The following is a 25,184-nucleotide window of genomic DNA, read 5'->3' on the forward strand; positions in this document are numbered from 1 at the left end:
CACCAGTGCCTACCAATTTAAATTATATATTACAGCACTGAAGATGGTCACTAAGTGACCGAAAATCGATTTTGCGGTTAATAAAAAATAAAAAAAATACGACCAATGCTGTCTCTCCTTCCAAGTATACCCATTATCTGGTCGTGGTGCACAGGACACTCCAAGGAGTCGCCAATCAGTAACTTATAAGGTATGTTGACACCAGTTTTAAACTGGAAGCATTGCACGGACTGATTAATCTTTCACCTTTTCTGTTGTTTCTTTTGTGGGTTGGGTAGGCTCCGACAGTTTTGTGGAACACTTTTTCATCAGAATTAAAATCTCCAAACAACATGTTAACGTTTTCAAATGGGATTTTGGATACTTCAATCTTTAAGATTTCCCAAATATAATCCGTCTTAACCGGGATTATTCCCTTTGTCTCTATTTATAAGGGCACGGTAGTTTATTAGCGTGTAATTTTTGCTTCGCCAGCATTATGTTAGAAGCGACACTCTTTCTGACAGAAAATAAATATTTCTCACTGAGTTTATCACTTTATGACAGCAATGACCGTTCCACTATTTGTAATAACTCGTTTGTGATTATTTCCGACTTTTCCTTTAAACATGCGATAGTTCTCTTATTCCGTAGCATTGTCGTCAGTGAACCGTGTTTCCTGTAATATAAATAGAAGTTTTTTGTTCGTGTAAAGCTTTTGATGGTTGTGTTATTTTTTCAGTTTTTAAAAGGGGATTTATCTTCAACGTTCCAGAAAACTATTTCTTTTTGAATCTCAGTTTTCCACAGTTGCTTCTCATAATTCAATGACACTTTCTTGCATGTAGGTTTTGGGTCCCTAGAAATTGCAGGCCCGCCCTTTCAGAAGACATTCTGGGGTAGTTTTTTTCCTTAAACGTTCCCATCATGCTTTCAGAAGCAAGAAATAAATTTCTTTAGTTCATTCTTAGAACTGTAATTATAGGTTGCAGAGTTTCAGCGCGTATTTGGTCGGCGACAACTACGTTATTTCGCTATAGTCCTCCGGAAATCCGGTGAGGACCACGTGTTCGGCACCCAATTATTATTATTATTATTATTATTATTATTATTTGGCGTGTTTACAGGACCAACAGGCAGCCGACGGTTCCTGACAGACTTCCTGCAGGAGCTGCCAACGCCCGCCACCGGTCCCCAGTTCGACACAAGTGTGCCCAACAACCTGACAGGACTGGTGGGCAAGACGGCCGAGCTTAACTGCCGCGTCAAGAACCTCGGCAACAGGACGGTCAGTTGCTCCCTCTGTTCACTTCCCGCAACCCTCAGCTTTACAGTTGTTACATCTATAGTTAGTGGAAAAATTACAGAGAACCTTCTGTGGAACACCATAGTGAATACGGTAAGGATAAATGGTGACTACTGTGCTATTTAACCCTTTACACCCGATTGTTTCACCCTACACTGCCACCGCACTCGTAACATTTTCACTAAAAAAACCTCTGAATAAATTATGCCAAAGCTAACTACACCATGTGATCAAAAGTATCCGGAAACCGCCCCCAAAAATACGTTTTTCATATTAGGTGCACTGTGCTGCCACCTATTGCCAGGTACTCCATATCAGTGACTTCATTAGACATTAGATGTCGTGAGAGAGCAGAATGGGGCGCTCCGCAGAACTCACAGATTTCGAACTTGGTCAGGTGATCCGGTCATACACTGTACGCGACATTTCCACACTCCTAAACATCCGTAAGTCCATTGTTTTCGATGTGACGCTGAAGTGGAAACGTGAAGGGACACGTACAGTACAAAAGTGGGCAGGCCGACCTGACAGAGACCGCCGACAGCTGAAGAGGGTAGTAATGTGTAATACGCAAACATCTATCCAGACCATCACACATGGAATTCCAAACTGCATCAGGATCTACTGCAAGTACTGTGACAGTTAGGTGGGAAGTGAGAAAATTTGGATTTCATGGTCGAGTGGCTGCTCATAAGCCACACATCACGCCGGTAAATGCCAAACGAAGCCTCGCTTGGTGTAAGGAGAGTAAACATTGGACGACTGAGCAGTGGAAAAATGCGTGGAGTGACAAATCATGGTACACAATGTGGTGATCTGATGGCAGGGTGTGGGTATGGCGAATGCCCGGTGAACGTCATGTGCCAGCGTGTGTCGTGCCAACAGTAAAATTCGGCGGCGGTGGTGTTATGGTGTGGTCGTGTTTTTCATGGAGTGGGCTTGTACATCATGTTGTTCTGCGTGGCACTACCCCACCACAGGCCTACGTTCATGTTTGAAGCACCTTCTTGTTTCCCACTGTTGAAGAGCAATTTGGGGTTGGCGCTTGCATCTTTCAATATGATCAAGTGCCTGTTCATAATGAACAGTTTGTGGTGGAGTGTTACACGACAATAACATCCCTGTAATAGACTCGCCTGCACAGAGTCCTAACCAGAAGCCCACAAAGCACCTTTGGGATGTTTTGGACCGCCGACTTCGTGCCAGACCTCACCGACCGACGTCCATACCTCTCCTCACTCTGTGAAGAATGGGCTGTAACTCCCCGAAAAACCTTCCACCAACTGACTGAACGTATGTTTGCGGGAGTGGAAGCTGTCATTAATGCTTAGAGTGAGCCAACACCATACAGCATTACCGATGGAGGGCGCCACGAAATTGTGTCATTTTCAGCCAGGTGTCCAGATACATTTGATCACAGTGTATCAACTAATCACTAAAACAAATTACACGTACTTTATAACACTTAACACATGATCTTTTGTTTTTCTTTTGATGTATTTCGTAACTTCAAGATGTGGTTCATTTCTAAGCGTTCAAGCGCAGGATTCCTGGTATTCTTGGACTTGTGTTCAAGTTGTAAACCGTTTCCCTTCTACCATGTTTTCCCTTCCTCTTATAGCGAAAAGCACAGACCATACTGTTACTCCTGTCATTGGAGTAAATGAAGTGTGGTTGCTTTGATGGTCTTTCCTCGTCATCTAGAGTTGATGATCTTAATCGGTTTCTCCCGTTTGTGTTCCGTATATTTCCTACAACAGTTTTCAGAAATGCCGCTTTGTATCTCTTGTGGCTCAAATATGGTTTCTGGTTGGAAGCAACATCCAGATTGTACATAATGAAGCTACTAACTATTGTTACAGTGTTGTTGTTTTTGTCATCTCTCAAATCACACATATCACTCACACTTTGACACTATATCTCCAATATTACTTTTCGATTAACACGTAAATTTTCTATTTTTGTTGTTATGGTTCCGAACACCGCCTTGGAAGTGATCCAAAAAAACGTTAAAACAGGAGAATAGCGGTATCCATTCTACAAATGCGTTTCCTCGTAGCTATATCGCTTACCTATATATGTCAGGACACTGCAGTACAAGACATGTGGAGGTGAGAGCCCAGTAATACGAATTACAGTGAATTAAATGCGATTGAGGGCGAGGCCCAACATGAATTATTACGCGGTCGGGTCTGCCCCGCCGGTCGAGCGCTAAGGGTTAATCATCATCATCTTGTTAATGATGGTGTGTTCAATGATCATCACTTTGGTAATGGTGGTTAGGAGTAATTCATAAAGGGTCACCACTAGATTTGATTAGACTAGATTCAGTTTTCGTTCCATCGACCCAAATAATTAGATGATTCTCGTCGCTGTGGAAAACGTCAGAAAGTATAACACAAAAATATAAAGCATTTGAACATAATACTTACTACCCTGATCATTTGTCAGGAGATAGTCGAAATAGGTTAATACAATGCAGTAAACTGGAACAGCTAATATTTACAGAATTAACACGCTGTCAGAATGACACACTGTTACGTACTATTAATAAATTTATCATACAATAAATACCTAATCTTGACCGTTGTGACCAAGTGTCGTCAAAAATAAAATCTAACCGATATTTTAACATAAGCTGGCTTAACAGTCTCTGTTAAGACATTCATCCATGGAGTAGAAGGAGTTGCCTATCAAAAAGTCTTTCAAACTCTGTTTAAACTGTGCTTTATCTGAAACCAAGTTTTTAATGGCTGCTGGCAGTTTATTGAAAATGTGTGTTCGTGATTATTGGACCCCTTTTTGGCCCTAGGTAAGTGGTTTTAGGTCTTTTTGTAGATTGCTATTACTTCTAGTATTGATACTATGTATTGAGCTATTGGTTGGAAACAGAGATGTATTACTTGCAACAAATTTCATTAAGGAATAAATATATTGAGAAACAGCGGTTAGAATACAAAGTTCCTTGAACAGCTTTCTACAAGATGTTATCGAATTTACACCACAAATAATTCTTATCACACGCTTTTGCATCCTAAAAACTTTTGCTCGGTTTAATGAGTTACCCCAGAATATGAACCCATATGACATAATAGAATGAAAGTAAGCAAAGTATGCAACTTTTTATATTTATATGTCCTACATCTGATATCATTCTCACAGCAAATACAGACTTGTTTAGGCGCTTAAGCAATTCTGTTTTATGCCCATCCCAACGGAATTTATTATTGCGGTGTAATCCCTGAACTTTAACACTGTCAATCTCTTCGATCTGCATGTCGTCATATGTTATACTCATGCTGGAAGGAAATCTCCTGCAGGTTCTGAACTGCATATAGTGGGTCTTCTTAAAGTTTAATGACATTGAATTAGCTTTAAACCACTTATTAATGTCAGTGAAAATTTGACTAGCAGCTATTTATGAATCTGTACTTGACTTGCTACTAATTGCAATGTTTGCATCATCTGCAAACAAAAGAAACTTAGCATCTGTCTATGTAACAGATGACAGGTCATTAATGTACACAAGAGAAAGCAATGGACCAATGTGGAACCTTGAGGAACACCACGTGTAATTAATTCACAGTCAGATGAATACTGACTCCTTACTGCACAGGTATTTCGCAACGACACCATTTGTTACCTGTTAGATATATAAGACTCAAACCATTTCGCAGGACTGCCGGTGACACCATAATATTCTAATTTGTTTAAGGGAATGTTGTGGTTTACACAGCCCAAGGCTTTTCACAGGTCACAGAAAATGCCAGTAACCTCTAATTTATTATCTAATGAATTAAGTACATTCTCACTGTAAGTGTAAATAGCTTCCGCTTTGAGAAAGCCGGCAAAAGTGAAATTGGACGATAGCTTGGGGTATCTCGTTATTACCCTACTTGTAAAGAGGCTTAACTTCAGCATATTGTAGCCAGTCTTGCAATGTTCCACTGATAAGAGTGATTACGCAAGTAAGTTCAGACAGAACTCAACCCGCATGAGCACTCTTTGATTTACTTTATTGATATGTTATCATACCCACTGGAATACTTAGATTTTAAGGATTTTATGATGGGTGCTACTTCTTTGGGAGATGTGTCATTTGCATTTTACTGAAAATATTTTTAAAGACTGGTCTCAGATACTCCATTGCACTTAACACTGAAGGGAACTGGAAGCTTGCGTAAAAGCCCTCTGCCTTAACCCGGATGGAGGGTGTCAACGATAGGTTGTGGTTGCTAAATCCATGAGCGAGGTGTGATGTTACGTTACGGATCATGAGTTAGTACCGAAGCACATGCTAGCAGCATGACGTACGTACAGGTTTTGACCCCCATGATTGTCGCAGAGAGTGAAAAGATTATGGTATCTTATTACTGTAACGTCCTAGACATATTAACTCTGCTACCGAAGGAAATATAGAACAACTTGTATCACGTTGTATTATATATTTGTTATTAGAAGTTTCCTGACAGAAGAATATGACGAAAAAATCGTTTCGTTTGACATAACTAATATCACAAATGTTTCCATGAAAAGAAGACAGTTCCAGGAACACTTGCGTTGGACACATACAGGACGACCTACCCTGCTAATTTGTAGAAGTGGTCACACTATGTACTACATCTGATCAGACCGACATTGAGTGCGATTCAGTTCAGTATGGACCCTGGCGTGTGCAGTTGCGTCCTGAGGCAGTGGAGGAGCATCGTCGTGCGCACAGCTTCGCAACTGTCGAACGAGCAAAGAATCTTGGAACGGACCACCATTTCCCTAGGTTCCACGCACAAGGACAATATCCAGCTGGAATACAATGGCATGCAACAGTTTCTCTAATACAGCGTTGACCGTACGAGACCGAAATGAAAGTCCGAACGCGTGAAGGTATCCGACGAGTTAGTGCAGCTCTGCATGGAAACCCCAGCAATTTTTCATTCATTATTCCAGAACGTTACAAATATTTCGTCGGTCCTCGCAGAGGACTATGAAAAAGGATTTAAAATGTAACCCTTATAAGGTACAAGTAGCTCAACAATTACGCCTGGAACATGAAGTGGGTACGCACAATTTCTGGACAAATTACTGTAGAGAATTGGCGACGGTGATGATGATGTCATACTTAAATGTTGTGATGTCTGAAGAGGCAGAATTCCATCTAAATGGGGTTGACAATAAACAAAACGTCCCATATATTTCGGATACAAAGCGTAGCCAGTGATGTCACCTGATCTTTCAGCACCTGATTTTTTTCTACAACATGATATCAAGAACAAAGTTCTTTACGGTAACAACACGATGATAATGAAGTGAAAGCCGCAATCCACGAAGAGTTAGGGGAACTGTAGAACTGCAGGGACCAGCACGCCCGGCTGGTGACCCTACTAAGTTCATGATGGACGTGGAAGTTTTCTGGATGCGTCGGCGGGCGCAGTAACAGAAGAATCAATTGTAAGATGAGTTTACTTAGTAATTTTACAATCCAGACATCATCATCTGTTCTCTGCTAGGTACTGGGGACGAACCCTCATGTGCCGACCGGTGTGGCCGAGCGGTTTTAGGCGCTTCAGTCCGGAACCGCGGGACCGCTATGGTCGCAGGTTCGAATCCTGCCTTGGGCATGGATGTGTGTGAGGTCCTTAGGTTAGTTAGGTTTAGGTAGTTTTAAGTTCTAGGGGACTGATGACCTCATCTGTTAAGTCCCATATTGCTCAGAGCCATTTGAACCATTTTGAACCCCCATGCTTGTCTCCCGCTGTGGTCCTCCGACGGACCTATGAGAGGATGTCAAAATTTTCGGTCACCCCCGCAGCTCCTCTCCCTCCCTACCACGCGGTATGGTGTAGAAAGACGGAGTGATGCCCGTAACTGTGGCTCTACCGGGCAGTACACGTTACCGTGTTGTCTTTTGCTATGATGACCAAAATTACTGCGTCTTTACGTTGTGATGCTGTTCGCCGAAACTGACTCGCCTTTCAGCAAGGTGGTGGTGGATCGGAGGATGCGTGGTGACAGTCTCCGTAGTGGTTCATCATCAGCAGTTGTCGTTCTGGTCTCGAACATGGCTCCTGGCTGCTCACGAAGAAGCAATCATCCTCTACCAACAATGTGGCAGAGATGTAGTGCACAACTGGAACAATCCTGCGCAAACAGTTACCTAAAAGTAATCAGAGAATCGAGCGTGAATGTGAACGCCACAGATTCTTCCGATCGAGTGTCCGCTGGCGTATTTATTGGGGAAGGGCTTTTGCTATTAACTGCCATTCGTTATGACCAAATCTTCCTTCTTTATTCCTAGCCATCAGCAGTCTCTTCTCCGGCTACATTTTCTTAACTATTTGCTTTGGTGCATTAACACTCTTAACTAACCCACAGTGAGTGAAGCTACGAAGCGAATAATGCTTCTGTCATAACATTACGGAGATGGACCGAGGCTGGGTTTACACTATCGCTGTCTCTGCCCCCGCTGCGGACGATATACTCGGCCACTCAGCTGAGAAACTTTTAGTCTTCCGAAACTGATCTGTTCTGCAGTGCAACACAAATTTCTGGATGCATCGCCAATGGTGAAAGCCACCACTGTGATGTACTTCTTAAGAAATAAATTTCTGTCAGGCTTTATAGTAATGGAAATGTATGTAGAATAGTTTTCTATAAGCTATATTGATATAAATGTACGCTAATACTCGTAGTAACCAAATAAAAATGTACAATTTCCGCCGGCTGCTGTGGCCGAGCGGTTCTAGGCGCTTCAGTCCCAACTACGCTGCTGCTACGGTCGCAGGTTCGAATCCTGCCTCCGGCGTGGATGTGTGTGAGGTCCTTAGGTTAGTTAGGTTTAAGTAGTTCTAAGTCTAGGGGACTGATGACCTCAGATGTTAAGTCCCATAGTGCTTAGAGCTATTTGAACCATTTTTTGTACTGTTTCCCAGCTCTCCCCGTCCGAGGTTCGATTCCTCTCTCGGAAGCGTAAGTAATTTTAAGTTACATTACTTAGTGCGTAATCCTAGGGACCGAATACCTCAGGAGTCTGGTCCCATAGTCCTTACCACAAATGTCCAGATTTTTACAGCTCCCCAGGGGCGACTCTGCAGAAACGAGAGATCGCTGCTGGCATAGACTTCAGCATTCCTGCTAAAGACTTTGTTTACACGTTGTAAAATGATTGGCCAAGAGGCTTCGGATAGTTAGTGCTTGTTGAAGGTGAACCGTGTATGACCCCCGAACATTGTGGTTAGTTGCGGAGTGTGGTACAAGCGTTACAGATAGATGTCTAGTGAAGGCTCTCGACTAACTGACTATTGATGAGCTGCGTTAGTCGCTATTAGATGTTTGCATGATAGCATACAGGAGACTACAAAAGAATAGCGGTTTCGGAGGTCTAGCACCTCAAGTGTTGAACTTCAGGATTGCAGCGACAATCTAGCCAAAAACGTAAACAACCGCACAGGACGGATGTCACATCGGCTCCGCAGAGCCGTACTGGGCGAACAAATATCTTTCAGCCAGATCACCGTCGAAGCGAATATGGGGCCTCAGGGGCCCATCCCTACCATCACTGTATGAAGTTAACAATAAAGAAATACTGTTTAATTGTTATGTATCGCTCCGTAGAGACGGCGAAGAAAAGATTAGCCTAATTGCAGCTAACACAGAAACAGTTAAAACGATATTATCACCGTGTTCCACGGCCGTGTTAATACTCTGCGAATCCTCTCCACTAATGTCCGTATACAGAGCCAATCTGAGCGGCAGGAGCGGCGCTTATAATCTCTTCGGCTAGATGACGCTTCTATCGTGGTGACTTCCTGGTCAACGCGCTATTGGCCGACGTCGCCTCACGGCCTTCTCTGGTCTTGCGTTCGTCCTCTTCGTTCCTGCGCTTGTGGTTATGCCAAACGATCCTCTCTCTCAAAGCGACGGACCTCGTCGTGTAGGGAGTGCGACCACGGCGGGGGAGGCAAGAGAGTGGTCACATCGTCGGGCCGGAAGCTGCGGCTGCAGGGGACGTCACGCTTCCGGCCGTACACCGCCAACCGGCTTGCGCTCCGGCGGAAACTTCCCCTTGGAAAACGACCAGAAGGGTATGTGTCCATTTCCTGCACCCATGAACCAGATGAAGAAGGCGGCGACTGCTCCTGCGAGTAGTCGGGTCCAGCTGCATCGGTAGGACCAGAGGAGGCGGAGGAGGCGAAGGAGGCGAAGGCTCCGTCTCCTTGGGGTCGTCCCACCGTATCGTGATGACACCTTCTGGCAGCTGCTGTGGCAGCTCTAGCCGCTGGACCCGTGAATCTGGGGGAAGAGAGAGACTGAAAGATCATCGTGCACATGAGAGGCGAAGCTGATTTTTGATGGTGGCATTGCAAACCATCTGGACCTGAAAGAAGATACATGCAAGTGCGAAGTCGGCCGACGCTCTCGCCTCGCGCCCACCGTCTGCTGCCGTTAAAAACCCTGTAAAAGATAATATCACGCGGCGCGAAGCGACACTTGCGGCCTTCTTTCGGTGCCGGATGCTGAGTAGGGTGGAGCAGTGTCCGATGGCGCAAGCCGTGAAGCAGTTAAGCAGGCGATGGTACATCTCGTGCGTGCGAACGATATGAGGCGAGAAAAGGTTGCAATGCTTGACATCTGTCGTGTGCGTAGCGCACTCTGGCCATCTGCTGTTCGAAGGTTCTGAGGAAACGTTCCGCTTCGCCGTTTGACTGTGGATGAAGCGAATGCACTAGTTAGATGTTGTATGCCAATGCGTTCACAGAATGTTCCAAATTCATTTGGTGTGAACTGGAGTGCGGTGTGTGACACTATTAATTCAGGCACACCTTCTAGGCAAAAAATCGGTGACAACACCTGAATTGTACTACGTGACGTTGTCGGGTTCATGGACCCAGCAAAAGGAAACTTGCTATACGAGTCAACAACAATCAACCACCGAGTGTTCCAGAAAGGTCCCACAAAGTGTATGTGCACACGTTGCCATGGCGATTTTGTGGCGGAGCGGACTGATTTTCCTCACATGCGTGACACGATGACGTCACCTGTTCTATGTGGGCGTCCATACCCTGCCCTGTTCATTGTCGACGCCCTAACTGTTTCTTACGAACAATCCCACGCGTTCTTGGTGAAGTACCTGCAACACTTCTTATTGCCATGTTTTAGGTATCAACACATGTGACTGTCCACCGTCATTTTGAACAATAATCACACCGTCCTGTACAGCGAGGCTACGCCGACGTGCAGAGTATCGACGCACTACAGAGTTCTTTATGCTATGCAAGGAACGAGGCAAAGATGTGTGAATGATGTTGAGCAAAATGTTCAAATCTGGATCAGCTTCCGTGGTCTGTGCAATTTCTTATAATTCAGTGGAAGAGACTTCAGCAGTTCAGAATCCTGAGCCTCCATGTGACAACAAGATGCAGCAGACGCGTTAAAATCAGGTCAGGGCCAATCGGAAGACGTGAAAGTGCGTCCGCATTACCATGTTCAGCTGTCGGACGATACATAATCTCTGGTGTTGAGACAACAACAAAGCCCATCTTGGCAATTTTTGGCAATGGAATCGGTTTTGTTGGATGAAACAAGGACTGCAAACACCTGTGATCCGTTACTAAGTAGAATTTTCTGCCATAGAAAAAAATGGTTAAAATGGCTCAGAGCACTATGGGACTTAACATCTTAGGTCATCAGTCCCGTAGAACTTAGACCTACTTAAACCTAACTAACCTAAGGACATCACACACATCCATGCCCGAGGCAGGATTCGAACCTGCGACCGTAGCAGTCCCGCGGTAACGGACTGCAGCGCCTAGAACCGCACGGGCACCGCGGCCATCTTCTGCCATAGAAATAGTATTCTTACTTGGTGACAACATACACAATAACCAATGTCTCTTTTACAATTTGTGAATATGAGCTTTGGACAACACTTTTGATGCAAAAGCAATAGGTCTGTGTTCATCACAAATTATGCGCGAAAGCACTGCATCGATTTCCGTAAGAGGAATCGTCAACGTGCAAGACAGCTGGTTTGTCAGGATAAAAGTGAACTAAGTATCGATCACAGGGAAAAGCATCTTTAAGTTTTTCAAAAGCTACTTGGCACTCATCGGCCCAAACAAGAGCACATTCTTGCGAAGCAAACGATGCAAAGGAGCTGCGATTTGTGCAGCATTCGGCATGAACCGAGTATAATTGTTCATTTTGCCAAAAAGTGACTGCATTTCCGTGATAGTGTGAGGACCTGGTAAATCTCGTAAGGCTAGCAAATGCGTCTGGAACACCTTGACTGTTTATGACATGACCAAGTTACTGCAACTCAGGTTTAAAAAAATCCCACTTGTCCAGTCTACACTTTGGTTCTGCATCAGATAATACACGAAACAAAGTACGTAAATTTGAAATAATTTCTTCAGGCTTACGACCTGCTACGACAATATCGTCCAAGCAGTTTGAACATTTGGCACTTCTGCAGTCAACTGTTTCAAATACCGTTGAAAAATGGCAGGTCACGAAGCACTGCCAAAACGCAAACGCAAATGTTCAAATAAACCCAAAGGAGTATTGACTACACAAACTCTTTGCGATTTTCATCGAGTGGTATTTGAAGATACGCGTCGCTCAAATCAATTTTTTTTTAAAAAAAGGTCCACGGTCTAAATTGTCCATGAGATCTTCTGGGCGTGGTAAAGGACAAGTATTAATGACAGTTTGTGGGTTGACTGTAGACATAAAGTCAACACAGAGGCGAATACGACCTGAAAGTTTGGGGAGCAAATCCACTGGCCTTGCCCATTGACTTGGGTGCAATTACTCCATTATCTAGTAACTCTGTAAGTTCAGCAGCGACTTTGTCCTGTAATGCAATAGGAACAGTTCTGGCCTGGCAAAATTTCTGCTGAACATTGTCTTTCAGCATCATATGTGCAACAAAATTGTTAGCTCTGCCTACACCTTCAGAAAAAAGCTCTGGGAACCCTTTTATCAAGCTAGCTACACTGTCTTTTGCATGGAATGCAGACGCTGACAACACATTGTCCAGAATGTTAAAGCCAAACAAATCAAAAGAATGAAGACCAAATATGTTCTCACACTCACGTTATTGTAGCACTGTAAAAGTCACTGTTCGCATATGTGAACATTACAAGGCAGGCAAAGTACATGTCACGAGAACGGAAATGTCTTGTCCATTATAAGCTGTCGGTTGCGTGCTAGTTTTAGACAGTCGTTGGGAGCCTAACAGATCATATATGTGATGATTTACCAGTGTGAAAGAGGCACCTGTGTCTAACTGAAAGTTCACGTGTTTCCTACAAATAAGTAAATTAACAAAAAGTTTGTTTGACTGGCATATCATTGTAGAAACTGCATGATTGCTAGTAGCAGACTTGGAATATACTGCATTAATGACATGGGCCTTGTGACTAGAATTTTGTGAGTGGGCCGAATACTTTTGTTTGTTCCATTGCAAACATACGGATTGCACATGTCCTTTCCTACCACAAGTGTAACACTGAGCTTGTCGGGAGGGGCAGTCTTGGCGTTTGTGCCGTGAATAACACCTTGGGCAAGACTTAATTCTGTTCGCCTTTGTAGCTATCCGTTTAGCGAACGGCGTACTCGGCGTGGATAGTTGTTTACTTGGCGTGCCCAGCGCGCTGCCAGCGCGGAATGGGGCGATCACTACCAAGGGACTCAAGCCGACAAATAGCTGGCCGCTCAAATGTATGAGGTGGCAAGGCACCGGAAACTTACTGCTCTAGTATTTGCACTACCTGCTGAAATGATGGATTGGCCTGTTTCAAAATCTGTTCTCTCAGTTTGACATCCAACACATTGTATACGTTCAAAATCATGCAATTTAATAACATTTGAATTTGCATTTCATAACCATACTCTACAAACCTGTTACCCAATCTCGATAAGTTTATTTTGACCGCTTTTTGCAACTGAAGAATTGGTACCTAGCTGCTATCACATTCACTTGTTTGTCATAATAGTTAGTTAACGATGCAATAACCTGGCCGTAGCTAACTCAGAGCGGCGTTAGGAAAGAGCTTTTGAATTAATCTGAACACTGCACTTCCTACTGTGGATTACCGAGCGGGGTGGCGCAGTGGTTAGACACTGGACTCGCATTCGGGAGGACGACGGTTCAATCCCGCGTCCGGCCATCCTGATTTAGGTTTTCCGTGATTTCCCTAAATCACTCCAGGCAAATGCCGGGATGGTTCCTCTGAAAGGGCACGGCCGACTTCCTTCCCCATCCTTCCCTAAACCGATGAGACCGATGACCACGCTGTCTGGTCTCCTTCCCCAAACCAACCAACCAACCAACCAACCAACCTACTGTGGATTAAAGTAAGGGAAGTTTCACATACCTGCAACGTTGTAGGCTAGTAGGTGTGTCCCAAATTGGTGTAACCACTCGACCCATTCTTCTTCTTGTTCGCAAAACTGACGAAAAGGTGGTATAGCAGTTGTAGTAGGTGGTGCTTGTTCTGTCACGCGCGCAGCGTTGGCCAGTAGCTTCTGCACCGTGTTGAGCAGTGTAGACATATGCTGCAGCTCAAACAATCATTTGCATTAGCTGTGTGGCATCTAACGCTTGCAGGCTCGGCGCATGAGTTGCGGACGGGGCTGGTGGAGTGGGCATGTTGGAAGACACAAATACACTCCTGGAAATGGAAAAAAGAACACATTGACACCGGTGTGTCAGACCCACCACACTTGCTCCGGACACTGCGAGAGGGCTGTACAAGCAATGATCACACGCACGGCACAGCGGACACACCAGGAACCGCGGTGTTGGCCGTCGAATGGCGCAAGCTGTGCAGCATTTGTGCACCGCCGCCGTCAGTGTCAGCCAGTTTGCCGTGGCATACGGAGCTCCATCGCAGTCTTTAACACTGGTAGCATACCGCGACAGCGTGGACGTGAACTGTATGTGCAGTTGACGGACTTTGAGCGAGGGCGTATAGTGGGCATGTGGGAGGCCCGGTGGACGTACCACTGAATTGCTCAACACGTGGGGCGTGAGGTCTCCACAGTACATCGATGTTGCCGCCAGTGGTCGGCGGAAGGTGCACGTGCCCGTCGACCTGGCACCGGACCGCAGCGACGCACGGATGCACGCCAAGACCGTAGGATCCTACGCAGTGCCGTAGGGGACCGCACCGCCACTGCCCAGCAAATTAGGGACACTGTTGCTCCTGGGGTATCGGCGAGGACCATTCGCAACCGTCTCCATGAAGCTGGGCTACGGTCCCGCACACCGTTAGGCCGTCTTCCGCTCACGCCCCAACATCGTGCAGCCCGCCTCCAGTGGTGTCGCGACAGGCGTGAATGGAGGGACGAATGGAGACGTGTCGTCTTCACCGATGAGAGTCGCTTCTGCCTTGGTGCCAATGATGGTCGTATGCGTGTTTGGCGCCGTGCAGGTGAGCGCCACAATCAGGACTGCATACGACCGAGGCACACAGGGCCAACACCCGGCATCATGGTGTGGGGAGCGATCTCCTACACTGGCCGTACACCACTGGTGATCGTCGAGGGGACACTGAATAGTGCACGGTACATCCAAACCGTCATCGAACCCATCGTTCTACCATTCCTAGACCAGCAAGGGAACTTGCTGTTCCAACAGGACAATGCACGTCCGCATGTATCCCGTGCCACCCAACGTGCTCTAGAAGGTATAAGTCAACTACCCTGGCCAGCAAGATCTCCGGATCTGTCCCCCATTGAGCATGTTTGGGACTGGATGAAGCGTCGTCTCACGCGGTCTGCACGTCCAGCACGAACGCTGGTCCAACTGAGGCGCCAGGTGGAAATGGCATGGCAAGCCGTTCCACAGGACTACATCCAGCATCTCTACGATCGTCTCCATGGGAGAATAGCAGCCGGCATTGCTGCGAAAGGTGGATATACACTGTACTAGTGCCGACATTGTGCATGCTCTGTTGCCTGTGTCTATGTGCCTGTGGTTCTGTCAGTGTGATCATGTGATGTATCTGACCCCAGGAATGTGTCAATAAAGTTTCCCCTTCCTGGGACAATGAATTCACGGTGTTCCTATTTCAATTTCCAGGAGTGTATAACAAATAGACAAGGCAAGTAATCAACTGAAGGACAAAATCAACGAAAATTTCTGCAAAGCCCATCTGAAAACACCGATTAACGACAAGAAACTGTTAAAGCAATACAGCGCCTCTGCAAAGTAAAGGCAAGAGAAAATTAAGGCGCCAGCAAAGAAACACATAGAAGTCCATGGCCATCAGGCAGTGGATTCGGAGGATTCTCGTCGTCAAAGGTTGAGTTTTCGTCGCAAAATGTGGGGTCCTGCCCACTCATCCCATATACGGTGATTAAAGGATGCTGTGTTCTCGGAATGCTAAACAAAAATTCAAGAAAATAACATTAGTAGTTTTATTTCAATAAATCAGGTTGACAATACTTAACTTGAATGTACAATGGTGTCGCAAGCGACGGGCGACATCCAACATAAATTGGAGTCCTTGCTATGCACAATGACAAACAATCAATAGATATGTATCCCTACAAACTGATATCTTAGCACCGTCTGCTAGGCCGTGCCAATCCTGTCCACTAATGTCCGTATACTGAGCCGATCTGAGAGAGCGAGGCTGTCAAAAGCGGTGCTTACGTTCACTTCGGCTAGATACCGCTCCTATCGCGGTGACGTCCTGGTCAGCTCGCTATTGGCCGACGTCGTCTCACGTCCTCTGCTCTTGCGTTCTTCCTCTACATTCTGGCGCTTGTGGTTACGCCAGAACATCCTTAGTTCTGAAGGCAGAAAGGAAGATAATTATCTACGACAAGCAGAAATCCTGAACGAATGGACTCTTTTCGATGGACCATAGAAGCTCCGTAGCACAGATTCGAGGTATGTCTCGAGAGAAGAAGTCCGCAGTGAAATATTTTATATGTATTCGAAAGAAAATCAAGACTGTATATGGGGGCTTAATTAAAATAAAATGCAAATAATATTTTAAATTTTTGATTTAATAGGTGTCCGTCCGATTACGAAGTCTCGTAAACGGTTGGCCCTGACTAGTATTTTTACGCAATCTGACTGCATAGAACAACAACAAAGGATGAAATGGAAATTTTCGTTAACACAATTAATTAATTAAGTCCCCAGCAACTATAAAACCTACGAAACCAAAGCACAAGTATAACTGTTCTGTGTGTGGAAGTGTGGCTCAACGTACGCATCTGGTACGGTTCTTCTTCAATAACACAAGAAATTTTAAATAACGTTTACACTGAATTAATTAAAGAAAATAGAAATACCAAAATTACTCAAGGAAACCAGAATTACACTCTAATACAAGAACACAAGCCAGATGCTTTGTTGACTGAACCTGTAATGACGCATTATTTAAGACACTGAAATAATGAAAAACAAAAAAAAAACACGGAATATTTTACCTTCATATATATTGACGAAAAGCACTCTGATCACTACAAGATTTCCATTCGAATAACATCTGCTGTCTAGCCCATCAAACAACTGCATAAAACATGGAGCAAGCACTCCTTACTACAACATCTCGACAAGCACACTCCACCACGACCTCTCAACAGGAACTGACTACTACAAGTCCTCGACAAGCACTGCCCACTACGACATCTCAATAATCACTGCCTACTACGAGTTCTCGACACGCACTGCACTCCGCTACATCTCAATAATCACTGCCAGTGGAGGCGGCGGAACAATACTCTCTAGCGCGATCTCTGGCGCTGTGGCTCAGTGTAGCCACCTTTCATATGCCCCTCCTCCACGGGCTAGAATTTGATGGTATTTTTGCCAGCATTGTTGGTGAAAATACCACCAAATTCGTCAAAAAATACAGACAAAGATAAAAGATAATATTAATGCGTAAATATCATATAACTAGATAAAATTTTGGCTTTGCACTGACCTTTCAATAACCTAATATATAAAATACAGTAAGCAATACAAATTCTTTCATACATGTGACTTTACATAACAGTTTACACAAGTATTATGTGGTTAAACAGTTCAATCAATAGCGTCAGCAATGACGATATGTGCAGGTAAGAGTCTCATAACTTTTCACAAACAGTAATACACAAAAAATCAGTTTATACAAATATTCACATAAACTCTTTCCATAGCCCAAGAAACAAGTAGTTGACAGTTCCAGCAGTAGCACCCAGCAATGGTCAACAGGTGCAAAAAGCAACAAGTGACAGTTTTTCAGTAGAAACAGTCCATCAGTGGCACCCAGTAATGTTGAATAGGTGCAGACACCAACAAGTAACACCATTTCAGTATAAGCAGTTCCATTAGTGGCACCAGCAATGTTGAACAGGTGCAGATATCAACAGGTGACATCTTTTCAGTAGAAGCAATCCGTCAGTGGCACCCAGCAATGTTGAGCAGGTGCAGACACCAACAAGTGACATCATTTCAGTAGAAGCAGTCCATCAGTGGCACCCAGCAATGTTGAACAGGTGCTGACCGCAGTCCATAATATTCACTTTCACTAATCACACAGTTCATCAGCAGAAATTAAACATGTTCTAGTGGCACCAATCATGTAGAAAAAGTGCAAATAACAGTCCATAATATTCCCTATCACTAATCAGTCAGTTACTCAAAGTTCATTAGCACAAATTAAACATTTCCAAGTGGCACCCATTATGTTGAACAAGTGCAGGTAACAGTCCATAATATTCACTATCACTAATGAGACAGTTCAGTCATGAACAATAGTTTGAGTGCACACAATTAACAAAATTATTATCAATGCTCTTACACTAAACATACAAATCATAATAAACGCACAAATGATATCAGGTAGTTGTCATATTAACTATTACAATACACAAATAGCAGTAAACCTATAATATTTATGGTTGTCAGTGCAAGCCACAACAACAAGTAAAATAATATTTAGGAGATAGGTTGGGATCACTTCTCTGGGATTATAAAAGGAAAACACACAAAACACACTCATCTTTCATCCACATTTAGTGCTACTGTGTAGTTGAATAGTGTTAACTGTGTAAATGCAATTCTGTCAAAATTTTATGATCATCATGTGTATCAGGTAGTAGTGGCAGCAATGTATAACAGTCAATAATAGTTAGTCAACGTCATAGTCATCATGTCAAGATCAATGTTTGCCAAGCCAGGTCAAAATGTACGGTTGCTGAACAACTGTCAGTGTGCCAAGATATGCAATTACTTCCTCTCTCCCAAAAAAAAAGTTTGTACTGCTTATTGATTTAACAAAGTGTGTGTAGACAATCTTCCTTCCACTTTAGTGTTCTAGTCTGCTATCTTCATCCTCCTTGTTCCATATAGACCAAAAAAAAAAAAATATGCTCCTCACTTACTTTACCTCTTATCCACCAAAACTCCAATAATCATCAGCATCACATAATCTCAATACTTCAATAATACCTCTTACGTCGATACATATAAACCTTATCATCAATAATACCTCTTCAATACGTCGATACATATAAACCTTATCATCAATATTATTTACCTTACCTCTAGTCCACGAAAACTCCAATAATCATCATCATCACTTAATCTTAATACTTCAATAATACCTCTTCAATACGTCGATACGTATAAACCTCAGCACCAATATCATTTCACTTCCATAACAACTCTTTCCTCTAGTCAGTCTCCTCGAACAAGTACAGACAAAATCCTAGTGCAACTTCAATTCAGCATCCCATACAATCCGAAGACACAGTGTTCACACACAACCTCTGTGTAATCCATCTGACCCAAATTTTCTACTCATTATAAATTATAAGATACATTTTGGTTCCCTGTCCATCATTAAATAAAAGAAATGCGTACATGACCTCTAACAGACTTTAGTTTAAATAACTTTCAGTAAGTAAGTACGATTACGAAGTGTTAATGATCGTGATATTTCAGTGTGTACACCACTTCAAAAATTATGGCAAACAGAAGCAAACATGTGGAGTATTTCTTGTGTCAAGTGTCACTTCCTATTTCAAATACTCACGAAAAATGCAGTGTAATAACTGTCAATGGTCTAACCTAGTGTTGGTATGTCATGTCGTTAGCTTCCTTCCTATTAGCATAAATGTATACAGCTTCCATAAAACCTCCAGCTCATGTGACTTCTATGAAGTTTCTTGTACTAATGTCGTACGTAGAATTATAGCAGTTCATTTTCTTATCTTAAAAATATAAGGCACTGAGCATAAGCAAAACATGCAATAGCGAGTAAATATACCAGTAGAGAACAGAATGTCAACAAGTGGATGCAGCACAATTCCTACAACGAGGCTCTTCCAAGCGAACAATCTATAATTAATACCACAGTGTAATCTAAACTCCATGTTCGTACACAGTATATCAACATTTCTGTATACCATATTAAAGAGTAGTTATGACAACAAAACAGAAGTGTGTAAATATGCAATCCATACGCAAAGCAGCAAATATATATCTTACATAATAAACAGGTCATTATCATCATAACATAAGCAATTAAGTGTTCATATGTAATCTTAATAAGTAAACATGAAGGCGCAAGCAGATAAATCACGAAGTGTAACCTACATACATATCAGCACAACTAATCAGGTGACAATTATAATTTAAATAAATAAGCATAGCAGGCACATAATAAAAAAATATGACATCAGTGAAAAAGCAGCGCAGCCAAGCTATATACAAATAACAACCCTGTTCATTAATCAATCATTGTCAAAATCAGTTAACATACGCAAGCACGTCGCTTCACAAGTAAATTCATAGAACATGAAATTAGCACAAAGTATGAATCACGTAATCGCGAGCAGCAAATTACGTCTAAAGTACGTACCTAGGTGGAATTATGTTACCTGAAAAATAAACTCAATTAACAGTTACCTTTTTCAGTTTATTACTTTTTGTTCGAAATTACATTCTTCCTGAAATTTTATCGATAGCAAGTCCTCTTAACGTCGGACACACACAGAATTTACCTGAAGGTCTTAAATATCTTATACAACCGTATCCTGAAAAATACTGAACGTTAATAACATAATTTATCAAGTCACTATAGCTTTATACTGAATTTAATCGGAGAAATTAGACTGTGTATTTGTTTACGTCTGTCAGTGCATTCACACTGAGCGCTCGATCAGCTGTAGGCGCGTGACGTAGGAAGTAATTGTTTGCGGTCAACGACTGCCTTGTGCGGCGCGCAGACTGACTGTTGCTTTGAGTATGTGCCGCCGCCAAAACACAGCGCGGTATCCTTGTATTCTCTGCATGTTTACATGTAGCTGTTAGTTTCTCTGAAGTATGTCATTCCACAAAAATTTTTACGTTCGATATATGATGTATTCCCTTAGAACGCCGAGATTTAAGAGTTTCTACTTCAACAGCGTTATCATGAATAATTTTGCGAATTCTATATGGACCGTTATAGAGCAGAAAAAATTTGCGACATAAGCCTTTTCCTTTATGAGACAAACGATGAGTCATAATTAACACCTTTTGACCAACTGACAAAATTTTTAAACGACCAGGACGTTTAGCTGATTTCTCTCTTCTAGCAGCCGCAGATGCAATATTTCGTAGAGCCAGGTTGACAACTTCAGAATGCCGCAGTTTCCGTGAAGGCGGAAAAGGAACGATTTCAGAAATGCGATTTGTTGGTACTTTATTTTTTAATATCAATAGAGGCGGTAAAGAAGTTGAGTCATTAGGAAGTTCATTCAGAATGTTTTGAAAAATATGAAGATACTGATCCCAAGTTCTGTGATTCTGATGACAATAAAGACGGCACAATTTATTGATTTCCTTCATCCATCTCTCTGAAGCATTAGATTGAGGGTGGAAAAGTGAAATAAAAATTGGTTTAATCTTACGACGCCGTAGAGTACGAAGCCAAACTTTAGAGCGAAACTGTGATCCACTATCTGATATGACCTTATCAACATGACCAACTTCTTTAAGAAAATGTCTGATGAAAGCATTAGATACTGAACGAGCTGTTGTTTTGCGTAAAGGTGTAAAACACACATATTTTGATGTTAATTCCACTGCTACGAAAATGTACGCAAAACCATTAGTAGAACGAACCACTGGACCGAACAAATCGACTGCAGCCATGTCCTTTAATTTCGCTGGAATGATAGGAAACAACGGTGCTCTGTGAGAAACAGTTGGCGGCTTAGCCTTTTGACATAATTTGCATTTGGCAAGAACAGATCGAATACGTTTTTCCATATTACTGAAGTAACAATTTTCTCGTAATTTATGAAAGCATTTTCTGGGACCAAAGTGCGCATAACTGAAATGTCTAAACAAGGTGTGGCCAAATCATCCAATCTAACAAAGCGTCTAACAAAATTACAGACACCAAGGAAACTACGAACATCACGTTTTGTGGAAGGAACAGCATAATTACGAATAGCGTCTAGTTTCTCTGGATCGGGAAGAATACCTTCTGTAGAAATAATGTGACCGAGAAATTTCAACTGAGAACGACCAAATTCAGATTTTTTAAAGTTCACTGTAATGCCAACTCTTGCAAAAATACGTAATAAGTAATCCAAAATTTTGTTGTGCTCACTCCAAGAACGTTTAGCAATACGAATATCGTCAACATATGAAGTAATATTGTCACGAAGATAAACAGGTAAAATTTCGTTTAAATTACGAATGAATGCTGCAGAAAATATAGTAAGTCGAAACGGTAATTTCCAAAGTCACTTTTGGGTAAAACAGTCAAATTCCGTTATTGTTTACCTACTGTCTAGATAGATGGATAGTAGAAGAGTTGTTTTTATAGATACAAAGAATAGTGAAAGAGTAGGCAGCGGTGCAGAAAACTAAAAGGGAAATAGCACCACTACAGCTCGGGGCCCTGTGAACGCTACTGCACATATTCACTTAGTGTAGTGTATCCCCTGAGGACTTTAATAACTGCACATAAATTTCAGTTTGTGACTTAGTGGCAAATTCGGCGGAAGTGCGTACGTAAACTGATCTAACCATGAACATGGATGTATGTCATTCTTAGAATTGCGGAAGATCTTAAATTTCCAAACAGTCAAAAAGTGTTTATAGTCAAAGTTTTCGCCTCGTGGCGACAAAGACCTACCGCGTCTATCCCAGTCCAAATATTGATTATTGTCAAGTTCACGCTCCTGGCGCTCTCTTGTTGCATCCCGTAAATGAAACAAATTACTTTCTTCAAAGCCCTCTGCTGTCTGTGATACTAAAATTCGTCTGCTGTCTTTTCCTACGATTTCGCTTTCAATATATTTGTCTTGCTTTTGTAATGCCTCAAATTCCCTTTTGACGCGTTCATAAAATTTTCCCTGATTTTCAACATGCTTATTTATGTTCTGGTACTCTTTGGTTTCAGCAAATGGTAATGGAGCTGTATCATCCGAATCTCTGTCCCCATGTAAACTAAGACTTGTCAATTTATCTGAAATCTCAACTCCTTCCGATGAGTCACCTATTTTTTTTTTCTGTTTATTTACGTCTTCCGTATGTGTCGCGACTCGGGTTTCGGTATTGTCACATTTAGTAGTTAACTGTTCATATTGTTGTGTTAGGTTATTTGTTACAGATTCCTCGATTCTCTCAAATATTTCCTCCTTATCGTGTGCACTTTGTAAATTTAACTCTGAAAAATTTTGTACTATCACGCGATCTTTTTCTTCCCGTTCTCTGTCCTGTTCCTCTTTTCTGATTTCTGTTGAAATTAAGCTATTATTGTGAGCCTTCAAAATCGGTTGTACTTCTTCTCTAATTTCTTTATTTGATTCGTCTTTCATGTATTTGAAACATGTCCCCGTTCGTGAGCGTAACTGTGTTTCCATTGTTCCCATATCAGTTTCTAATCCAGATCGTTACTGTGATCCCACTGCTTTCATCTCGGTTTTAATTGTTCCTATTTGTGAGCATAACCGTGTTGTCATTGCTTTCATTTGTGATCCCTGTGAGTCTAACCGTGTTACCATTGGTGCTCCCAAATTTAATATAGCACTCATCAACTGCTCCATATCTTCTGTCGTTAATCTCGTATTCTGAAAATTTTTTGATTGTGAAAAATTTTGAATCGGTTCCGGACTATTTTCCCGACTTATTAAATTGTTTTCAACTCCATTATTCATCATCCTGTTCTCCTGTGTTGGCGAGTTCACCATGTCAACAATTTCGTTATTCTCACTATTCATCATTTTTGCCTTTTCCATTGATCGCGTAATCATTTACAAAATATACAAAACACGTCACTGTACGAAAATTACACACAATGACACTATATCTCCAACAATACCATTCACACGAAATGTTTCCCTCAAACACGATTAATCGAACAATTGAAATAATTGCACTAAATTGTCAAACCCGTAGACAAGACAACAGAAATTTAATTTTGCAAAAAAAAAAATACCATTAGAAGAATGACAATTACCAAATCTACACATGCAATATAGACTACAATTACTAAACTACAAATTACTACAACAATACTACAGTCTACTATTTTTACAATCAGAAGAATTCCAAGGGACGATCCTGGCAGGGTCGCCACGTGCATGGGGGCTTAATTAAAATAAAATGCAAATAATATTTAAAATTTTTGATTTAATAGGTGTCTGTCCGATTACGAAGTCTCGTAAATGGTTGGCCCTGACTAGTATTATTACGCAATCTGACTGCATAGAACAACAACAAAGAATGAAATGGAAATTTTCATTAACATAATTAATTAATTAAGTCCCCAGCAACTATAAAACCTACGAAACCAAAGCACAAGTATAACTGTTCTGTGTGTGGAAGTGTGGCTCAACGTACGCATCTGGCACGGTTCTTCTTCAATAACACAAGAAATTTTAAATAACATTTATACTGAATTAATTAAAGAAAATAGAAATACCATAATTACTCAAGAAAACCAGAATTACACTCTAATACAAGAACACAAGCCAGATGCTTTGTTGACTGAACCTGTAATGACGCATTATTTAAGACACTGAAATAATGAAAAACAAAAAAAACACGGAATATTTTACCTTCATATATATTGATGAAAAGCACTCTGATCACTACAATGTTTCCATTCGAATAACATCTGCTGTCTAGCCCATCAAACAACTGCATAAAACATGGAACAAGCACTCCTTACTACAACATCTCGACAAGCACACTCCACCACGACCTCTCAACAGGAACTGACTACTACGAGTCCTCGACAAGCACTGCCCACTACGACATCAAAATAATCACTGCCTAGTACGAGTTCTCGACACGCACTGCACTCCGCTACATCTCAATAATCACTGCCAGTGGAGGCGGCGGAACAATACTCTCTAGCGCGATCTCTGGCGCTGTGGCTCAGTGTAGCCACCTTTCAACTGTAAAGAGTGAATTAATCGCAGATTGAAGTTGTGTAATCCCTAGAGAGTGTAGGTGTATCATGGCATTGATATATGATAGTGGTTCGGACCTTTTCATTAACGTTTCTGTATTAACATTAGTGTATTATTGTACATAATGTAAAGTTTTCTGGAAATTTTAATTTCTTATGTTGTGTAGGGAAAGGCACACTGGAAATCATAGAATGGCACGCGAATTAATCTTAAATTTTGTCGTGTAAACTGGTACACTACAATTCGATTTCGTTTATGATCTACGAAATACCAGTCGCTAATATAAGGCCTCTTCGACTAATTTCGTTACGAAATTCTCTGTTGCTCATTTTTTTTCATATTACCTCTCCTTTAATATTCGTGATCAACCCGGTTTCATTTAGTTTTAGCATGACCTCATTTACTTTATTTTTATCACACTAATCACTATTTTTGGCGATCTGCATTACAGTAGTTTTCATTAATTTTGCCTTGA

At 42.2% G+C, this 25,184-nt stretch overlaps 1 protein-coding gene across 1 annotated transcript in view; it reads left to right on the forward strand.

Annotated features, from left to right (window-relative positions):
• Positions 1 to 25,184, forward strand: part of LOC126236890 (zwei Ig domain protein zig-8-like) — a 147,973-nt gene that overhangs the window by 93,415 nt on the left and 29,374 nt on the right. The window contains exon 2 of the mRNA XM_049946530.1: positions 1,107 to 1,267. Coding sequence (XP_049802487.1) covers positions 1,107 to 1,267 — 161 coding nt within the window. The remainder of the gene's footprint in view (positions 1 to 1,106; positions 1,268 to 25,184) is intronic.

This window comes from Schistocerca nitens, chromosome 1 (assembly GCF_023898315.1).
Source record: "Schistocerca nitens isolate TAMUIC-IGC-003100 chromosome 1, iqSchNite1.1, whole genome shotgun sequence".
NCBI lineage: Eukaryota > Metazoa > Arthropoda > Insecta > Orthoptera > Acrididae > Schistocerca > Schistocerca nitens.